Source organism: Zootoca vivipara, chromosome 6 (genome assembly GCF_963506605.1).
Source record: "Zootoca vivipara chromosome 6, rZooViv1.1, whole genome shotgun sequence".
In the NCBI taxonomy this organism is placed as follows: domain Eukaryota; kingdom Metazoa; phylum Chordata; class Lepidosauria; order Squamata; family Lacertidae; genus Zootoca; species Zootoca vivipara.
In genome coordinates, this window is record NC_083281.1 from 40,177,299 (window position 1) to 40,197,634 (window position 20,336).

The window sequence follows — 20,336 nt, forward strand, 5'->3', positions numbered from 1 at the left end:
AAAAGAATGCAGATATTTGGGGAAAGAGTGCAGAAATGTTAGGAAAAAATAGGAATATATTGAGAGAAATTGCTGCCTAAAATTTGTAGCATACAAAAGAAGTGTAGCAAAATGTATATGTTAGGAAAAATGCACACCAAGGCGTTTGACAAATGGACTTTAAAAAAAAATAGCATGCTGATGAGGAAACACCGAAAACTGAACTTAATGAGAAAACTTAATAGAAAAATGAGAAACAGGAGAGAAACCACATTTGGCAGATCTGTGCATCCCTACTGGCAGCAGTGGTGGCAGCAGAATAATTTCTTTCCCTTTTTATATTTATATTTTTTAAAGATCAGTTTTGGTTTTGGTGACTGCTCAAGTGCTGCAAGGAGTAGAGCCATAAAAAATAATGAACCTAACTAAGCCAAGTTCATTAATTTAAACAAATCTACTCTGAGTAGGACTGACATTGGATGTTATGTTATGCTACTGTTTATTTACATGCTGCTTTTTGGCCGAAAAAGCCTCCCAAGGCGGCTCACAAAGAATAATTGCAAATAACAAACAATGCAAATGTTAAAAATTTAAAAAATGAAACCTTAACATTTCAAAAGTATTAAAAAACCAAATATTTTCCGTTCCTGCCAAAAGGGCAAAGACCATTCCCTATTAAAAATGTTAAGAAAGAGCAAGACTAAATACTTAAGCATCAGTGGTGGGGCAAAGAAGGGGGAAGAACTTGCCCTTTGATGGTTCCAGGGGTCTCTCCCCTGCAGCAATCCTCTGTGCTTGAAAAAGTTTGCCCATGGCACCTCATTGCGTTCTGTCCCCTGTCCAAAAGCACTCAAACTTCAGCCACACAGCAAGGACGGACTGGCTAACATCTCCGCTTTCTCGCGGCAGCCATAACCTGCGGTCACCCAGGAAATCCAACGAATGGCCTGACGCAAGGCAACCAGTTCAACCTGAATGATGTGGCCAAGTTTGTCTGCAACATTGGGTACCGCCTGGAAGGGACATCCAAGTCCCAATGCCTGGCAAATGGCCAGTGGAGTAACGCCCTTCCCACCTGCCGCAGTAAGTCAACCTCCTCCTCTTCTTTTCGTATTCTGTCTTTGTGTCTGCATTTGTTAAACATGTGTAAATCAATGTCAGGGCAAAAATATTTAATTTCACATATACACTCATGAGGTCCGGACTGGTGGTGACAGACCAGGATCAAGAACTTGGGGCAGTAGTGGACCCAGCTGTGAAAAAGGAACTGAAAATAAAACTGCCAATATATCAAAATGCCATTTTGCAGATCTATGGTGCGACTGCATTTGGAATACTGTGCTGTTCACCTGACCTCCAAAGGGATATTTTAGATTTGGAAAAGATTCAGTAAAAGGACAACCAATATACAGTAATCCATGAGAAGGAATAAAAGGCAGATCAGGGTGGTGATAGGGGACACTTCATCCTGGTATCTCAGGGGCCTGGAATCTGCCCCCCCCCCCCCGGCAGACTGCACAAAGGAGAAGGGGGGCAGGGAGGCCAAAAGAATGCAGGAGCAAAGGAAGAGAGTCAGGTCTCACGTCTGAAGCTAGGAAGCATCAATGTATTTTGTAAAGAATGTGCAGTGCATTTTCCTCACAGGTCCTCTTCCTCAGGAGCACAAAAATGAGTGAAGTATATTTAAAAAGAGATATTAAAACAAACTGAAAGTGCCAAAGCAAATCCTGAATAGCTGACTTTTGACAGAATATATAAATGATGCAGTATGTAACTATGGTGAAAATTGCTTTACCCTTCCAGGTTGTGAAATGTACGTATTATCACTTACATGATGTTGCATGAATGTTGATCAGTAAATAGCTTGAGTTGTTCGTGGCATTTTAAATAATTTATACTTTCTATTTCAAAATCTGATATTTATGATGTGCCCGCCTCTTCCTTCCTTTCTTCCATCCTCCCTCTGGACCAACTTATTGAAGAGGTGCACAGCCCCCAACCCCCAACCCTGGTGATTTTCAGGAAAAGGCTGAGAGTTGTTCTTTTTTAGGGGGGGGGTGAGTTTTGCAGATAGTTAAGAGATTAGGAGGGATGCTTTTGCATTTTAAGATGTTGCTGATCAGTTTTTAATCCACTGATTATATCATTGTTCTATTGAAATTTGAATTGTTTTGGCAGCTTGATTTGTAAGCCACCTTGAGGGTCTTTGGATAAAGGGATGTGTAAAATAAAATGCTTACATGAGGAATGAGTGCACATTTTCAAAGGTCATGTCAGCCAGGCATAAGTGGAGATATTTCTTACCTCAAGGCCCTCAATGTTGTTCCTGTTATTCAGCCCTCCAGGGCTATTCTATCAGCTTGTAGCATTATATATTTTATTAAAGTTCACTTCTCGAATTCCCACCCTCCCCCATCTTGGGCACACACACCCCTTCCCTTCTTTTGTCTCCTTCCTTCCATATCCTTGCCAAATATCCCCCCTCACACATCTTGGCAAGGTCCTTTCTCTTGATTGGGGTTGAGATTGGACCCCAATCCTGGAACAATACCATTGGCAATGTATATTATAATCCTCCATTTCTTTTCAGGATTGGCAGCCCTCTCCCCCATGAATGACCGTATTTACTTAATTTTTAAAAAATCACATTATAATTATAAATTTGTCCAAAAAAAAAAAAAAACAACTACCACCACCACATTAATTTCAATGCATTGTGGAAAAGAAATCCAATTTTGGAAAAGTATGATGTAAGAATTTAACACCCTTTTTTATTTTAAAAGAATATTTTCCCCTTTGTTACACCCTCTGTTTTTCTTTTTATTTATTTTTTCTGTGATTTGCTTGCAGTTGTAAACTGTACTGACCCTGGGCACCTGGAAAACAGCGTCCGACAAGTGCAACCGAGTGGGCCTCACAGATACAGCTTTGGAACAACTGTCTCATATCAGTGCAACCATGGATATTACTTGCTGGGCACCCATGTTCTTGCCTGTCAGGGGGATGGCACTTGGGATCGGCCCCTCCCAGTGTGTCATTGTAAGTTCTTCAGTTTCCTTTAGAGGCTCAGTTCCCTTATGGTGGTAACATGTTCTGAAAATGTTTCCCTTCCCCCTTTCTGAGATGGTGATCTCCCACCACCACATACACATCATGTGACAGCTGACCAATTGAAATGTAGGTGCCACCAAGCGACCCAAATCTTGCTAAGGGAACTGGAGTTATTTGCTTAGTTGAGTCAAAGCCTGCAATGCACATTGGAAGGTTTTGACCAAACTTTCTCTGATGGATCTACTTGGAACACAGTGTTTGAGATTTTATCCAATTAAGATTCAAGCTGACATCATAGAATCTATACATTAAAATGGTTTAGGTGAGTAAAGAGATAAGAAAGGAGATGTACAACTGAGTGGTGAATGTTTAAGGTGGTTTACAACAAACTCTAGATAAGCAATCATTTAGGATTCTCTACCCATCCCCTTGTGTTTGTTTGTGTTTGGCCCCAGCTTTGGGCAGCATATACAACTTCTCTTGGTGGGAATCCTCTTCACTTATCCCTCACTTCTGAGGGTTACTTGGCCTCCACCCATGTCTGTCATTTTGCAGGCCCAAGGGAGGGAGAACTTCAATCTCCTCTAATATTTCCTGTAAGTTACAAGGGCGAGGAGTAATTAGCCACTGAAGATGATGACCAGAGATAGAATCATAAAGTTGTAGCATTGGAAGGGAGCCAAAGAGTCATATAGTCCAACTTCCTGCAATGGAGGAATCACAGTTAAAGAATTCCTGTCTGACAGATAATGTCTTTTTAATGTCTGTATGGCACTAGAGAAGTTTGTGTGTTTGATAACTTAATAGCAAAAGCAACAGATGATGGAGAAAATGCAACTAGCACCTTATGTTTCTCTGTGTGCTTGCCTGGCGGGGGGCAGGGGGCTACTTTTGATGCCCGGGCTTTTGTGACTTCTCAGCCCCCTCATCTTGCCTACTAGAGCTGAAATCAGCTGTAGTTGCACATAGTTGTAGAAGGTGTGTAGAAGTGAAAGCCGAAAGTATATCCAAAATTTAATGTATGGAACCCACACATACATATAAACCCCTGAAAATTTGGACCAGTGGATAGGATTTAGGAATGGATAAATCTGTCTTTTTTCAGTCTGTATCATGTTCACGTGTTTCCCGATAACCCTGTCCCATTCCATTTCTGCTCATTTTTTTAAAAAAGTATATCCATACGTATTCTTAAATGTGTGATATCTCCCAAAAATACAGATTTAGATGTGTGTTTCAGTACAGATAAACTTTTGAGTGAAGCAGTGATAGCAAAGTTCAAAATTGAACATTCGTCTAAGAGGTCCATATATTGTCATTTAATGCACAAAAATCCGGGTCCTCAACCATCACCCCTAGTAGAATTAGGGGACAATGGAGACAAGAGCAGCCCTGCTTAGACAATACTTTTTCTTCTTAGGACAGACACTGGTTGCACCAACAAATTAGAAAATCATTACTGCCTAATAAAAGTTGCCAACCAGGAGAGCCCAACAGCTTTACATTTCATAAAGCTGAGATGGTCCAAAGTCTCACCCCTTTTGAACAAGTTTTGGTTTTTTTTTAGTTTTATTTTTTCCTCTCCCTTCTTCCCCTCACGTTAAGCAGGTTTTTATAAAACACACACACACATTTTTTGCACCTTTTGTTCCCCCCATGTTATCAGCATGCTACCTTGCCACTATGTGCAAACCATGGGAAATTGATAAGTGAATCCCACATTGGTATTCTTAAGGATGATGGGTAAATATTGGACAAATGGCATTAAACAACTGCTCTTTGTAAAACTGAAGCAACCAGCAAGCAACATTTCTGGGGAAATGTGAAGATTCCTACACATCTGAGAAATTTCAAATGAAGTGAAAAGAGTTTGGATGAACCTGGAGCAACCTCTCAGAGGTTACTGTATACCTGAGACCTGCAGAAAACACTAAAGCAGGTTATTAGACAAGTCCTGCCTCTCACCAGCAACATATATGACCTTTTGAGAAGCCTGGAATTAGTGAAGAATATCTCCACACAGTGGGGAAATTTCAGAAGATCTGAAAGTAGAACTGCTCAGCAAAATTTCGAGGTGAATCTGGAGGTTTGTGCTTGGCATTTTATTTGCAGGATGTTAAAATAATCAATGAGGTTACAAACAATCAATAAGAAAGACTAACAACATTTATCAGAGCCTTGATAGGTGGGGGGAAGGGACTGGACAATCCTGTTCTGGGATACTGCCAGGGAAGGGAGTGTTGCCTTGGAAGTTCATTAGAGGCTATATCCTGTTCCAGGTGAAGTCCATTGAGAAAGCAGGATAACTGGAGTAGGCTTTGAGTCAGGGGAGTAGAGCCACAGACAGCTTCAAGAGGAGCTGGGAGAAATTCAGGTTCAAGCCTGTCCTGTTCTGAGAAAATATACAGGGAGGACTGGGAAGGCAGAACCAGTGGTGTACCACAGGGGCAAAATGTCAACACCAAGTGCTGCCTCAATACCACTGCATGCATGCTTCCCTCGCTGGGTTCCATTGAAAACGGCTTCTCCATGCGAACCAGGATGTGACCTCTCCAGACAATAGAATGACTCTTATTTTCTTACCTCTGTGGCTGGGTGATGCTGATGCTGTTAGGCAGTTGAATGTGCATGTGTATTCCGTGCCTCCCTCCCACCCGCCCCCTCCATGCAGCCTCGGGCACTGGCAACCCACACTACACCACTGGGCAGAACAAGAGTTCAGGCACAGAAGCAGAACCATGGATAGCTTTGAACAAAGCAAAGCACTTTTCAGGGCTGATACAGGCCCTGAATGGCAACAGATGAGGATGTCAGTCCAGCAAAGGTCGAGAGCTACCTGGAAGGAATACACTGCAGGCATGGCATGACTTCTAAGGCCACCTGCAAACAGAGAGGTATTAGTACTTAAAGTGGCTGTACTTGATTCTTCAGATACTTACTGAGATGAAGCTGGGGATACTTTGACTCCACTGTACGTTTGGAAAGGGAGTCCTCAGAGCCTTTTCTTGGCTGTAGTGGTCTTGACCTACCATCATGACAAGAGCCCTAGCTTGAGCATCTTTTGAAAGTGATGCCTCTGGGAGTTTCGCAACAGATTGAGGAAGCCAGCAAAGCCAAAAGTTCCTTTCCCTACTGTAGCAAATGTAAGAACCAACCTTGCCTAACCTAACAGCCCAGAATAACACTTTAAAAAACAACCCTTAAATGCAAACAAAAACAATCACCCTAAAAAAATTAGAAAGCTGGAAATTCAGGAGGTACTTATTTATGTTTTCATACTAGCACTTTTCAGTGGCTTGTGTGTATGTGTGTGTTGATAGATTAGATAGATGAGAGAGAGAGAGGCTCTGCCCTCAGGCTTAAGGTTGCTGGCTTAGAAAAGCTGAGAGAGGGAGGCTGTGTAGATGAGGCCTTCAGAGACCTGCTAGGGAGATTCCACTCCCATCATGATAGCTCCATTGCTATTACAGCAAATGAAGAACCCAGAAGAAGATGGCGTTGTGGAAGAGAGAAATAAACACTTGGAAGGGACTCGTTTTTTATATCCTGATATTCTCCCCATTTCTCAAGCGGGGAGCCTTCTCCTGCTGAGGTTACACCTTCAAAGAAATTGTTGGGAATTCTAGTAGGACCTGTAAGAAAATGTCACAGCGTTGTTTTTTTAAGGAGCCTTTATTCTATTTTTAACAGTAGCAGCAAGTAGGCAACAATAAAGAAAATAAAAACATACAGGGGAGGGGGGAGAGGAGAAATCAACAGTAACCTGCGTCTTGATCCAAGCTTGGGTGTTTTCTGAAAGAAAAGGTACGGAGGCAGCATATGGCAGTCAGCTATAGGCTTCAAACATCCCAAACTTGTTGAGGTTATTGTTGAGAGAAGGTGGTGCATGCTGTGTAGGATATGAAAGAATGTCATACCATATAAAAAGAGTTTAGAGATTCTGGTCCCTGCTTAAATTTCAGATTATGAGTGATTTTCCTCCCATCTGTCCAATATGAGACCCTAAGCCAGGCATCCCCAAACTTCGGCGTTCCAGATGTTTTGGGACTACAATTCCCATCTTCCCCGACCACTGGTCCTGTTAGCTAGGGATCATGGGAGTTATAGGCCAAAACATCTGAAGGGCCGCAGTTTGGGGGTGCCTTCCCTAAGCCATTTTTAACTGGGTTGTGAAAACTTGGTGAGCTGCTAATATCATAAGTCATAAATTCCTTTCATAATGTGCTAGCATTTTCATCATCAAATATATTTAATACCTTCAGTTGAGAGCACCCTATAATCCATTCCACAGAAATTGCACACATTTCAATGTGAACCTGACCCCAAAACTGTTTTACCAGATCACAGTCCCACCACAGGGGCAAAATGGTGGGCAAGTAACTTCAGCATGTGTCCTCTAATAAAGCTGAATCCAATTTTTAGTGGGTGAGTTTCCCCTATTCTGTTCTAGTCTTGAATCCAAATTGTTTTACCTACATCTGACTCTCATACTTTCAGTAATGATTCCATGGAACAATATGTTGCTTTTAATACTACAGAGTAGACCAGGCATCCCCAACCTTCGGCCCTCCATATGTTTTGGATTGCAATTCCCATCACCCCTGACCACTGGTCCTGCTAGCTAGGGATCATGGGAGTTGTAGGCCAAAACATCTGGAGGGCCACAGGTTGGGGGTGCCTGGAGTAGACTGTAGTAACTAAACTTTATTCACTCGTTTCAGTTTTTAAGCACTCAAACTGTGTTAATGGTCTCAGTGCTTGCACTTTTACATAATCACGTGTAAGAAAAGCAACAACCCAACAAGGGCCCCTACAAATTTGATTAAGAAGCAACCAATTTATCCAATTGTTATTAAAGAGTAGTTTTAATTGTTAGTGGTTGAGTAGCAGAGTAGAAATCCTGTAAAGGGGTAGAGACCTTTGACTTTCCAGTTCTTAAATTGTGCTTCTCTACCTGATTGAGAAAAGAGCAGATGGTATGCTATCGGAATTACCGGAGAAATAATCCATGCCAAATTAATCTGCCATTTTCCCCCAGACTTGTACTGTGCTCTCTGTAAATGGGCTTGATAAAATTATTTAGCCTTTTTGAGTGTATCAGTTGATGAGGTAGCACTTGAAATGAGGTATTGATAGTTAATTTTCAAAACTACCCATTGCCTGTCCCATTCACCTTAAGCAGTCGTAGAATGTGATTTGTTGCTTTTTTTAGTGGTAGCCAAGTGCAGGTGGCGCTGTGGTTAAACCACTGAGCCTAGGGCTTGCTGGTCAGAAGGTCGGCGGTTCGAATCCCTGTGACGGGGTGAACTCCCGTTGCTTGGTCCCAGCTCCTGCCAACCTAGCAGTTCGAAAGCACATCAAAATGCAAGTAGATAAATAGGAACCGCTACAGCGGGAAGGTAAATGGCGTTTCCATGTGCTGCTCTGGTTTGCCAGAAGCGGCTTTGTCATGCTGGCCACATGACCTGGAAGCTGTCTTCGGACAAACGCCGGCTCCCTCGGCCAATAATGCGAGATGAGCGTGCAACCCCAGAGTCGGTCACGACTGGACCTAATGGTCAGGGGCCCCTTTACCTTTACCTTTAAGTGCAGGATACCATCAATTTCCATGCATAAACAAAAGGGGCAATATTGTATTTTACCTGCTTGTAACTTATCAGTGGCAGGTCATGCTTCTGTCTCAGAATCTTGGCAATGAGATCCTGAAGTGCTAAGATTCATTTTTTGCCACAAATTTATCTCTAGTAAGATAAAACCCAAACTATAATAAGCCCTAGATATTGCTGCATTTTTTGGTTTGGGGTTTAGGCTTCAGTGTGCTTTCTCTATGTCAGAATGATAAACATAGAGGAATGCCAGGTAAATCTGTTGCCCACCAGGTAATCAAAAAATTCACATAGCCTGGCAGATCTGAACAGAGGAACACCACCTCATCCATCCATACCCCTGGGGTTTGGATACCTCTACTCATCTATTAGGCTGGGGGATATTCCAGGCTTCCATTGCCCAGGCATGGTTTGAGCATGCCTTTAAAGTAAGGCTTACTTGGAGGAAGACCCTGTCTAAGGTCATGGGGAGAGGCATTTGTAGTGACTGGCCTCACACCTACCAGGAAGAGTAGAAAATGTACAAGTAAGGCAAAATTCCTAGGTAAAACCAGTTGGTTCCCACACCATCAGTTAATGGCTGTCATCCACATGTTTATATAAGACATTTCAAATGGAGTTAATATATCTAATTTTTGTGGGAAGGGGGAGATTATTGCTACATTCCAGCAATTTCTGGTTTTAAAAGACCCTGCTCAGGAAGGTGAATTATGCATTTGTGAAATCTGGCACATTTTAAGTTGTTAATCCTTAGAAGTGCTGTCGCTGAAGCAGGTTTTTAGCTTAGATGTAATTCCTGGAGGATCAGTTATTAAATTATTTGCTACAGCATGATTTCTTGCGTTGGCTCTCAGAGCATCGGTCTGGAAATCTTGGCACGGTCTCACTCACAGCTCAGTGCCAGGGTCTTAAAAGACAAAACCAAAAATGCTCGTGTAGGCAAACACATTAGTTCAGTCTTTATTTGCTATTAAAAAGTACATTTTGCATATTCCACCTGGATGTTGCCAATAACATTTTTGGAACCCATCACAAATGGGAGAGGGGATGGGGGAGGCTTCCATGGCTAACATTCCTTTCAGGTTAAGAACCCTTCAAGTTGAGAACAGATTCAATGGCTCTTGCAAAAGTTAGGATGTTTGTCAATAGCCAGCCTCCCACCCTCTAATTCCTGGGATAATATGGTGATGCTGCATGGCTTTTTAAAAGCAGTTTTAGACTAGGCAACACTTGGGACCTGTCTCTGTTAATTTCTTCAAGAACAACAACCTAAATGGACAAGTGTAGATCAGTTTACACAATTAAACAGAATAAGCAATCACATATGAACATAGATTCAGGTTGGTAGCCGTGTTGGTCTGACGCAGTAGAAATAAATAAATAGCTTTATTCTTATCCCATTATACATGATAAAGCTATTTTTGGCCATCATTTCCTTTACTTTTCCCTGTAAGACCAAATGCAGTCGTTAACAGTCGTCAACAGGTTTACCACACCTATCAGCCATTCCCACCACCCTTCTGAGTAATACCCCTCCCCACCCTCCCACTATATATAAGGGTCTAGTGACTTCTGTTTCAGTGTATCTGAAGAAGTGTGCATGCACATGAAAGCTCATACCAAGAACAAACTTAGTTGGTCTCTAAGGTGCTACTGGACAATTATTTTATTTTATTTTATTTTTTTACATATGAACATAGGGAGCTGACTTATACTGAGTCAGAATTGGTTCATCTAGCTCAGTATTGTCAACATGGAAAGACAGCAGCTCTCCAGGGACTCAGGCTTTCTCAACCTTACCTAGAGATACTGCGGATTGAACCTGGGACCTTCTGCATGCAAAGCACATAAGTTGTCACATTGTGTTGGTGATTGGAAGGTTTGGGACCAGACTTGCACCTAGCCCAGGACTGATGAGAGATAGACCCAAATCTCTTCCTTGTTGGGACATTAAAGCAGGCCTTAGGCTTCAGCTCCCTGATGATGCCCCCATTTCCATATTGTTTTCCCTAAACCAGAATGAGATGTTAATGTTGACTGCACCATTTCAATATAGGTCAAGGGAAGGGTGCCAAGTACCATCCTGGACAAGTTGCTGAATCCCCTGTGGTTACTTTTCATATTCAAACTATTTTAAATTGTTTTATCCAACATAGAATACATGAGACCAAGGGACTGACAATAGAAGGAAATTCTAATTAGAAAAGTTCATGAATCTGCTTAACAGAGAAAGTTTAATTAACAATTATCTCAACAATAAACTAAGTAGTTGTAATCTAACACTTAAAAAATACAATTTTAAATTGTTAGGATTAAAATGTTACATTTCTTTAAAGGGAGTTACTCTAATCTTTTGTTCATACATACAGAAATTCAATCTACGAACTCTAAGGGAATCATTAACTGGAGATTAAAATAAAGCTGCAACCCTAAACACCCTTACTTGTAGTTTAACTCCGTCAAAATCAATAGGGTTTTCTTCAGAGAAAGTATGTTTGGGGTGGGAGTGTTAATGTTATTTCTCTTTTATAAATAAAAATCTATTCCCCCCCCAGTGCATTTTGCCTTCCTTTGCCCAATAACTTCTGGTGCTTATACTGGTGTTGCCATTGGCATAGACTAGGCTGAAGGGTAGTCTTGGCATTAACACCTGGCAACCTAGAACAGCTGCCAGGGACCAACTGCCCCAGCAGCACCCACCAGAGTTCACATCTGATGTGGACCCTCCATGCTGAGCAGCTCAGTCTGTGAGCTACCATTTTAATTTCCCAGAATGCTGCAGCATTCCCCCTCAAACTTGGAGCCAGCTGTGTCTGAGAGCTAAGACAGCACAAGCTGAAACCCCTCCCAATACATATTATTCCCAGGCATATTCTATGTGTCAGCCCATTTGAGCTGAATACCCCACATTTTTTTAAATAAAAAACTGGCAGTGTCATTCGACCCCTAGAGCTGAAAATACAAGCCGAAGCTGGGTATGAATTATTTCTTGAGGGACTGTGCCATTTTATGTCTGGGTTTGAATACTTCTATCCATAAAATTATCCCTTCAGATATGGAAACAACTCATCAAGAAGAAGGTCTAGGCTAGCCTTCTTGGTTTGCTAGTTTTGCATATGTAGGGAATAAGTATCCATACATTACACACACACACACACACACACACACACACACACACACACACACACCTGCAATGAAATGACACAGCCCACCAGCAGATATATCACCTTCAGTTTGTGGTCATGGCATTAAGGACTAATAACACCATCACATATTTTTCTTACTTTGTATTTTGAACTATGGTCAAATCAGTTTTAACAATGATGATGATGATGAATTTATTTATTTATTTATACCCCCAGCCATCTGGCTGGGTTTCCCCAGCCACTCTGGGCGGCTTCCAACTGAATATTAAAAACAATAAAACATCAAACATTAAAAAAGTTCCCTAAACAGGGCCACCATCAGTTGTCTTTTAAAAGTAAAATAGTTGCTTATTGCGTTGACACCTGCTGGGAGGGCATTCCATAGGCCAGGCGCCACTACCGAGAAGGCCCCCTGCCTGGTTCCCTGTAACCTCACTTCTCACAGTGAGGGAACCGCCAGAAGGCCCTCGGTGCTGGACCTCAGTGTCCGGGCTGGTCGATGGGGGTGGAGACGCTCCTTCAGGTATATAGGACCGAGGCCGTTTAGGGCTTTAAAGGTCAGCACCAACAGTTTGAATTGTGCTCAGAAACGTACTGGGAGCCAATGAAGATCTTTCAGGACCGGTGTTATATGGTCTCAGCGGCCACTCCCAGTCACCAGTCTAGCTGCCGCATTCTGGATTAATTGCAATTTCCTTCAAAGGTAGCCCCACGTAGAGCGCATTGCAGTAGTCCAAGCGAGAGATAACTAGAGCATGCACCACCCTGGCAAGACAGCCTGTGGGCAGGTAGGGTCTCAGCCTGCAAACCAGATGGAGCTGGTAGACAGCTGCCCTGGACACAGAATTAACCTGCACCTCCATGGATAGCTGTGAGTCCAAAATGACTCCCAGGCTGCGCACCTGGTCCTTCAGGGACACAGTTACCCCATTCAGGACCAGGGAGTCCTCCACACCAGCCCGCCCCCTGCCCTCCAATAACAGTACTTCTGTCTTGTCAGGATTCAACCTCAATCTGTTAGCCGCCATCCATCCTCCAACCGCCTCCAGACACTCACACAGGACCTTAACTGGTTCTGATTTAAAAGAGATTTAATTCCCATATTCACTGAACTTCAGGATGTTGGCATGTCTTCTAAGTGGCCTGCATGGACTTCTGAGTAACCTAACCTGTTTCCACTGGGTTGAACTAGATGGTCCTTTGGGTCCCTTCCAACGCTACAATTCTATGATTCTATGTTTTCAATCCATTTTAGGAAGATGTGTTGGGTGATTTGAGGGAGGCATGAGCTGGATTTCCTATTGAAACACAAATTGAAATCCACTGGAAATTTCAGCTCAGGTTGGACTTACCATATGAGAAATGGTTCTATCAATTGACTTCTTTTGCGTTAAGACCAAAACTGCCAACACTATTGACGGTGGCTTTCCTGTTTGTGCCCTTTGAATGTGCTGGAAGGCTAATGCTGTGTCTGCTCAAAACCTTCTTGTCCCCCTCCCGCCTTGTTTCAGTGGTCTCCTGTGGCCATCCTGGATCCCCACCCCATGCCCAGATCTTGGGTGAAGTCTACACAGTTGGCTCTGTGGTGCGTTACAGTTGCCTGGAAAGGAGAAGCTTGATTGGCAATTCCACCCGTATGTGTCAGCTTGATGGGCGCTGGAGTGGGTCTCTCCCTCACTGCTCAGGTGGGAAGACTTGGCCGCATGGCACAGTTGACGCTAATGATGGTTTTATTTATTGTCTCCTTAAATTGCAAGGTCACCAACTGCAGTTGTTTATTTCCATCCTGCTTTTTTATCCAAGTTGGCCTTTAGAAAAATCACAATAATTGGGACGGTTGTAGACAAATAGATGGATGGCTTTGAAATTGGATGTTGACGGAAGAAAAGAATGATCCATCTGCCACCTGGAAAAAAAAATGAAGTGGTTGCACAGAGGTGTTGTGGGAGGCAATTCAAAGTAGAAAGAGCAGCAGGGGGAAATGGCCAGGGTCTTCCCAAGGAGCAGCAGATCTTTGGAAAGTGGGCTGAGCCATTTGCCAAATGTGAGAGGAAAATCATTGCCTTTTGGCTCAGACCTGTGCTTCACCTAGCCCTGTGTTATATTTCCCAGTGGCCTGCCAGCTCATAGAAGCAGCATGCTGCCCTTGGCCTATAGCAGCTGGTACTCAGAGGTCCATCTAAACAAGGAGGAGAGCCATAAGTTCAGATGGGCCTTCTGGGGCTTGGTTTCTGGTTCCTCTGGGGAGCTTGTAAGCTGTGTACAAAGAACATGGCATTGCCACCCCAGCATCTGGTAAACATGTTGTAGGATGTGCATGAAGTGAAGACAATTGTGATGAAAGGGGAGATGTTCATTCCAATACATCTAGTGCCAACCTAGTGCCCTCCAGATGTTTTGGACCACAGCTTGTGTCAGCCCTAGTCAGCACAGAGAAATTGGGGGGGGGGGAGTAAATGGAGTCATGTGATAGAATATATTGTTAGTGCAATTATACATACATACAGATTAGTTACAACAGGGACTAGGGGGGATTATTCCGATGCTTCCCAGAAAACGAGAGTTTCGAAGAGGGACTTGTATGGGTCATGGGTTGGGAGCTTATAGCCCTCCTGTCAGCCCCAGCCTTAGGAAGCAACATGCAGTGGGGCACATGTTTGCCAAATCTGATTTAGATGCAACTTGTGTAAAAAGAGAAAAAGAAATGAAAAACCTCCCTGCTTGTGGCTCACTGTGATCTTTATTCTGGCTACGGCAAGTGAAAGGCCTAGCCTCACAGCACAGCTTGGGGAGTTGTGGGCCTTCAGGTCACTTTCTGATTCTGTGAGCTCCCACACCAGAGGATGCTTTTATTCCTTGTTTGCAACCAAGTCATTTTACAAAAGATTTTAAAAGTTCCCATTAGGTGTTTACATGAGACACGGACTGTGCAAAGCTGCTAGGGAGGGGCTTGTAGGGCAGTCACAGAGCTGTGCCTTCAGAAGATCTCTCTTCAGGCCTTCAAAGGGGTGGTGGCTTTCACATGAGAAGCGCACTGTTCCTGGTTTGCTGACTTTTGTGTTTGTAAAGCTAGTTGGTGGAAAGAGCCAAGAACAGATGGTTGCCATTCCACAAAAGGAACAGGCACATCTCCATCTCTCAAGGCATTCCCGCAAGGTGGCCTCCTTGCATACCTCTGTACTCTGCGAGCAAATGACTCACTGGCTCAGTGGTGTGTCTTTTTTCTTCACTGGATTCCCAACAAAGACAGCAGCTCTGAGTCAGTGAGGACAACAGGTGGCTTTGAAGCATCTTGTCATTTTCAGTTTGAGGAGACCAGAGCTGGCAAACCGAATGAAAAAATAGCCAAACAGCAACAGCTGTTGCTGTGTACATCTGGCTGGGATTGTACTCAGAGCTACCCAAGGGTGTTCTTGCACTTGATGATTCAACCATTGGTGTGTCATTTCCATACTTGTGTATGTACCATGTGAGCATATAAGACTAACAGAGAATTCTATCAGAAACAGAAGTGGAAGTTTCCACTACTTGTGTTTTTGTTGCTGGTCTGGAACAGAAATCAGTATTCACTCACAATCCTTTTTTAAAAGCCCACAACTGATATGTAATTAATGGCTTTTTTGCATTGTTTTTATGTTTTCTTTACATTGAAATGAATTTAATGATGTTAAATAATTGTATAAATTAATAGCTTCAATAAATCATAACGTAAATTACAGTAAATAGCAGGCAACAGTATGAATTACATAGTATGTGGCAGAAACCAAACTGTGGCAGAATGGAAACAATGTGGAATGGGATGAAGACAGGCTGAAATGGAGATCACCTTCTTACAACCCTACAAACTCAGAAGCAACTTTGCAAAATGCATTTTGGGGCACAGAATTCAGCTCCCTCAGAATACCGGCTTCCACATTTGTTCGATATTATTATTGGAATTATAATTGATATTATTACTGTTCAGATTTCTAGCCCTCACAGCTGCAAAAGTGGTCTTGAAAGTTTGTGGGCAATGCCTGCTGAACAGGATAGCCTATGTTCTCCCTCTGAATACCAGTTTCTGAGAATAACAAGCGGGACAAATCCTATAGCATCCCACTCCAGCTTTCAGACTGCTCATGAGCATCTGGTTGTACATTGTAATAACAAGATGCTGGACTGGGTGAGCCTTGGCCTAATCCAAGAGGTCTCTGATAGCTTTCTCCTAGGACTTTCTGTTTTCCAGCATCAGCTAGGTGTGGAAAGAAAAATGAAAAGGGGGACTACCAGAATGACAGTACTTTTGCTTTCCTCTTGCCAGGAAGCCTCGAGGGACTGTGTGGTGACCCAGGAATACCTTCTCACGGCATCCGGCATGGCGGTAATGAGTTAAGTGTGGAGAGTACCGTCTGGTTCAGCTGTGAGCCAGGCTACACCCTCCGGGGTTCACTGCAGAGAATCTGCCAAGCCAACGGTTCTTGGAGTGGGATGCAGCCAGAATGTGAAGGTCAGTGCAGCAAATGGGCCACATGGAGCACTAAAAGCACGCAGGATTTGGGGGCGAGCTGCAGGTGGAGCAAATTATTTGGACATACGTACCCCCTTGTTTACTTCCACGGCATTTTTATATTAAAAGCAGTTTATAAATTATTATTATTATCTAAAAAATGTTGAGGGAAGCACCTCCATTAGAGGCTTCTGTGTCTCATCATACCCACCAAGGGCACAGCAGCAGTCTAGGGCAGTGGAACCTCTTATCTGTCAAAGGCCTCATGGCCTTTGGGGTAAATTCTTTTCTCCCTTCCCTTTCCCCACCCTTCTCTTTTTGCCCCCTTCTCTTTACCCTTCCCTCCACCCTAGCCCATCACCCAAATGCCAGTTAGATTTAGATTAGGTGAAAATAGGACCTTTTCGTCTGAAACCTAATTACAGTACTGTGGGGCAATTTGGCAGTTGTGGCATCAATTAGAAAAATAAGTCCATTTCCACAACGGCAGTTAATTCTGTTTAAGCCTAGTTGCTGCAGGAAGGAAAGGCTTGGGGGCAGCACAGCTCCCCTCCCCCAAGTGCCCCCCAAAAAATGTGGCCTCCAGAAAGGTCACAAAAGGCCATAAATCCACAGCCCACAGAAGAAGATGCTGGACTAAATGGGCCACTGGCCTGATTCCTCAAGTTCTTCCTATGTCCTTAAAAATGCTGCATTGATTGATTTATCACACACACACACACACACATACACACACACACACACACACAGTCATTTCTAGAAATCTAGGAATTCTTTCCTTGGTTTGGGCAGGCAGGAGGAAATTCAGTCAAAAGAAGACTTTTGTAGTTCCCCACTGCCATCTCAGACCAATTTACATTAAATGTCCTATTACAAGCCTCCTAAACATTTATATGCAGATTCTTTTTTAAAAAATAAAAAAATCATTTTGTGTCGACTTTTGTTACATGTAGAAAAGAAGAAGTAAAATCAGGTAATCCGGTGTGATAAACCTCAGGCAACCTTTCCAGACAGATGCTGCTATAGAAATACTTAAAAATCAATCAGCAGAAGCCACAAAAGCCGGAGAGAGGCAGGGAAACGGTAGGCAAGAAGACCCAAGCAAGCTCATGCGTCTCCCTGGCTGATCAGAAAGCTGAGCACTTTGCAAATGAGTTTGAAATTTATTCTGAATTGATGTAGCCAATGACGCTGTGTCCCATTAATTAATATACTGGGGTCTGAAGGGTTTGATTCCTCCCCATGCTATCAAAAATGTTCTTTTTTAAAAAAATTGCTTGAGCTAGGGAGGAGTTATGTACATTAATCCCAGGATAAATAACTTGTCAAGTTCAAAAGCAAGCAGGAATACAGATCCCAGGCAAGACTTTTTAATCACAGCTTTATGAATAATAGGAATATTATGCCCCTAATGCGGATCCTTTAATGTTAGGCGCTTACCGATCAGGGGACAGAAAGTAATTCATAGTGATATGTAGTTCACGGGCTCTTCTGATTTGTATTCAGGACAAAGAGAGCGGAAGGAGAAGGTATTTGAAGGGCTGACGTCCAAACATGAATCACAGAAGGATGCTGTTAGCAGGGAACCCCAAAGAAAACCTCCTAGACCAGCTCTCCACTTCTACTTTCCTGGGCCTGACCTGCTTTAAGCAACTCAGAGCTCCACAGTGGGTGTGACCTCCCTCTCTTCAGCTCCTCTTTCTTTATGGGCTAGAAATGGGGATGGAGAAAAGGGAGAGAAGGCAGGGAGGTTGGCACGGTACAAATGCACTGGCAGGAGTGGCAGATGGGCTCCCCCTGGTTCTTCCGCCCCATTACCAACCTCCCCAATGTTCACTCTTCCCTCTCTTCCTCCCAGTAATCCACAGTGGCTCACCTGCCAGGAAGCTAGTTTCTGCATCAAGTACCAACTGCCCTCAGGTCCAGTGGAGGGCAATGCTCTGTCCGCAGCATTGAAGTCAGATTCAACTGTTAGTAAGAAAATAAGAGACCCAGCATTTTAGCATGAATTACATGCTATCCTCGTTTTGTGTGGGCGTTACATTCGAGAGCCACGTGCACATTGGCAGAGCACACCTAAGCCTGCTCCGCCCCGTTCCGCCCCCACCCTGTTCCGCCCCCTTTTTTCATGACATCTTTATGACATTTGGGGGCTACTTCTGGGTTCAGTGCTGTGTGTGTGATCACACATCATTCGGACACGCCTAAATTGCCCGTTGCCTGTACTCCTAACTCACACAGTTTTGTATGCTATTCAGCCTAATATACACATTTTGGCAAACTAATTTTGTGTAACAAAATACATTAGTGTATGTTATTTTCATTAATACAGTGCATTTCAGTGCACGTTTTACCCTATTTATCAACAGTTATATACACATTACCTGGCTTGGGAACAGCATTGCAAAATTCAGAGTAGTGTGAATTTTGAAGAATGGTTGTGATTTGGTTTGCGTTGTGCTTCACGGAACTCAGGCTAGGTAGGTTTGCAGACCAAACTGGGTTTCTCATCCATCCCTTCTGCATAGACATGGTTAGGATTCCATTGTAAACCCCCAGGCTTGTGGCAGTTTGACTTCAACCCCTATGACCTTTAAAGACTGGAACAGCCTCGGCCAAGTATACCTGAAGGAGCAGGCATCCCCAAACTTTGGCCCTCCAGATGTTTTGGACTACAATTCCCATCTTCTCCGACCACTGGTCCTGTTAGCTAGGGATCATGGGAGTTGTAGTCCCAAAACATCTGGAGGGCCGCAGTTTGGAGATGCCTTCTGTAGAGCAACTGCCAGACTTGGTAGACCACACTGAGCAAGATGCACCAATAGCCTGACTCAACATAAGGCAGCTTCCTACGTAGGAATAGGCTTCCTCCTGGTCTAGTTCATATGCAGTTAAAGGAACAGCACTAACTCTTTTGTGGGATTATTAATTTGAAGTCTTTTTTCTATAATTATTAAAATAGGGGGGAGGATTTTTTTAAGGGGGGGATCCCAATCAGTATTTCAAAGGCCACAAATGGTTTGAAATGAAGCGAGTTAATTAATCGCTCTGCGTTAGAAGTCTGCTGTATTATCTTCTCTGCTTTATGCGACAGAGGCTGCCTTGTATCCCAGACCCATTTTCCATACGCAAGTGTCAGGCTTCATTTAACTTTAATTTCCAGCAATTTTTAAACATGGAAATAGACATTTTTCTTTTTAAAAATGAAACGAGTCAGCCATCCAAAGCTGTCCCCCGTCCTTCTCCCAGTTTTTTTCATCTGAGCATGGGACCAACTGGGCTAGTGGTATGGGCACAAATGGACATCACGGGATCTCACAAAAATAGTTTTCAATCGATGCTGCTGCTGTTTTCATCGTTGATTTGCACATTCGTACCCCCGACTGGATTTCCAAAGCAGACTTTTGTTCAAAATCAAGCCCCTTGAATGCCACAAAAGGCTGAACACATTTTGAAATCAATGCCGCTGTGTTCTCTTTCAATTGGCAAATGTCCTCCTGCTACGTATTCTGATATGACCGTCAAAGGTACATTTACATTGCCCGAGTGTGTTGCTGTTGTTGTCGCCATCCCTCTCCCCCATGCCGGCACGTCTTGCTTTTGCATTTCAAGCAAAATGTAAGTTACTGTTTAATTTAAAAAGTGTGTGAAATACCCAGCTCCAAGCAAGGACTTTAAAGGACGCTGGAGGCTTTCAACAGCATTTTGTTCCAAAGCAGGCTTTCGGCAAATGCATTGTAGTGTCTTGTTAGGGAGCAATTGCTGTTTCAGCAGCAAGGAAAACATAAAGGGGAATGTGTGGGATCAGAAATCCTGACTAAGGATCAGGTAGAAGGCCAGATCTCATGTTCCTGAGCCTTCTAGATTGATAGCCTTTAGTACATATGTTTAATTCAGGAGATGAAGGTCAGATTTTCCACAACTCCTGTGTAGAAGCTCATATTCTTTAAAAGTCTCCTGATCTGGAGGAAGTAGCATTTGGAACCTTCAACAGGAGTTCTAAAGCCAAACTTCTCGGTACCGAAATGTGGCTGCACTGGCTATGTCACCTTCTTGCTCTATTGAAAA

General features: G+C 43.2%; 1 protein-coding gene across 1 annotated transcript in view; it reads left to right on the forward strand.

The window, feature by feature from the left end:
- Nucleotides 1-20,336, forward strand: part of CSMD2 (CUB and Sushi multiple domains 2) — a 495,411-nt gene that overhangs the window by 458,064 nt on the left and 17,011 nt on the right. Inside the window, exons 54-57 of the mRNA XM_035120356.2 lie at nt 889-1,062; nt 2,830-3,018; nt 13,294-13,467; nt 16,083-16,268. Coding sequence (XP_034976247.2) covers nt 889-1,062; nt 2,830-3,018; nt 13,294-13,467; nt 16,083-16,268 — 723 coding nt within the window. The remainder of the gene's footprint in view (nt 1-888; nt 1,063-2,829; nt 3,019-13,293; nt 13,468-16,082; nt 16,269-20,336) is intronic.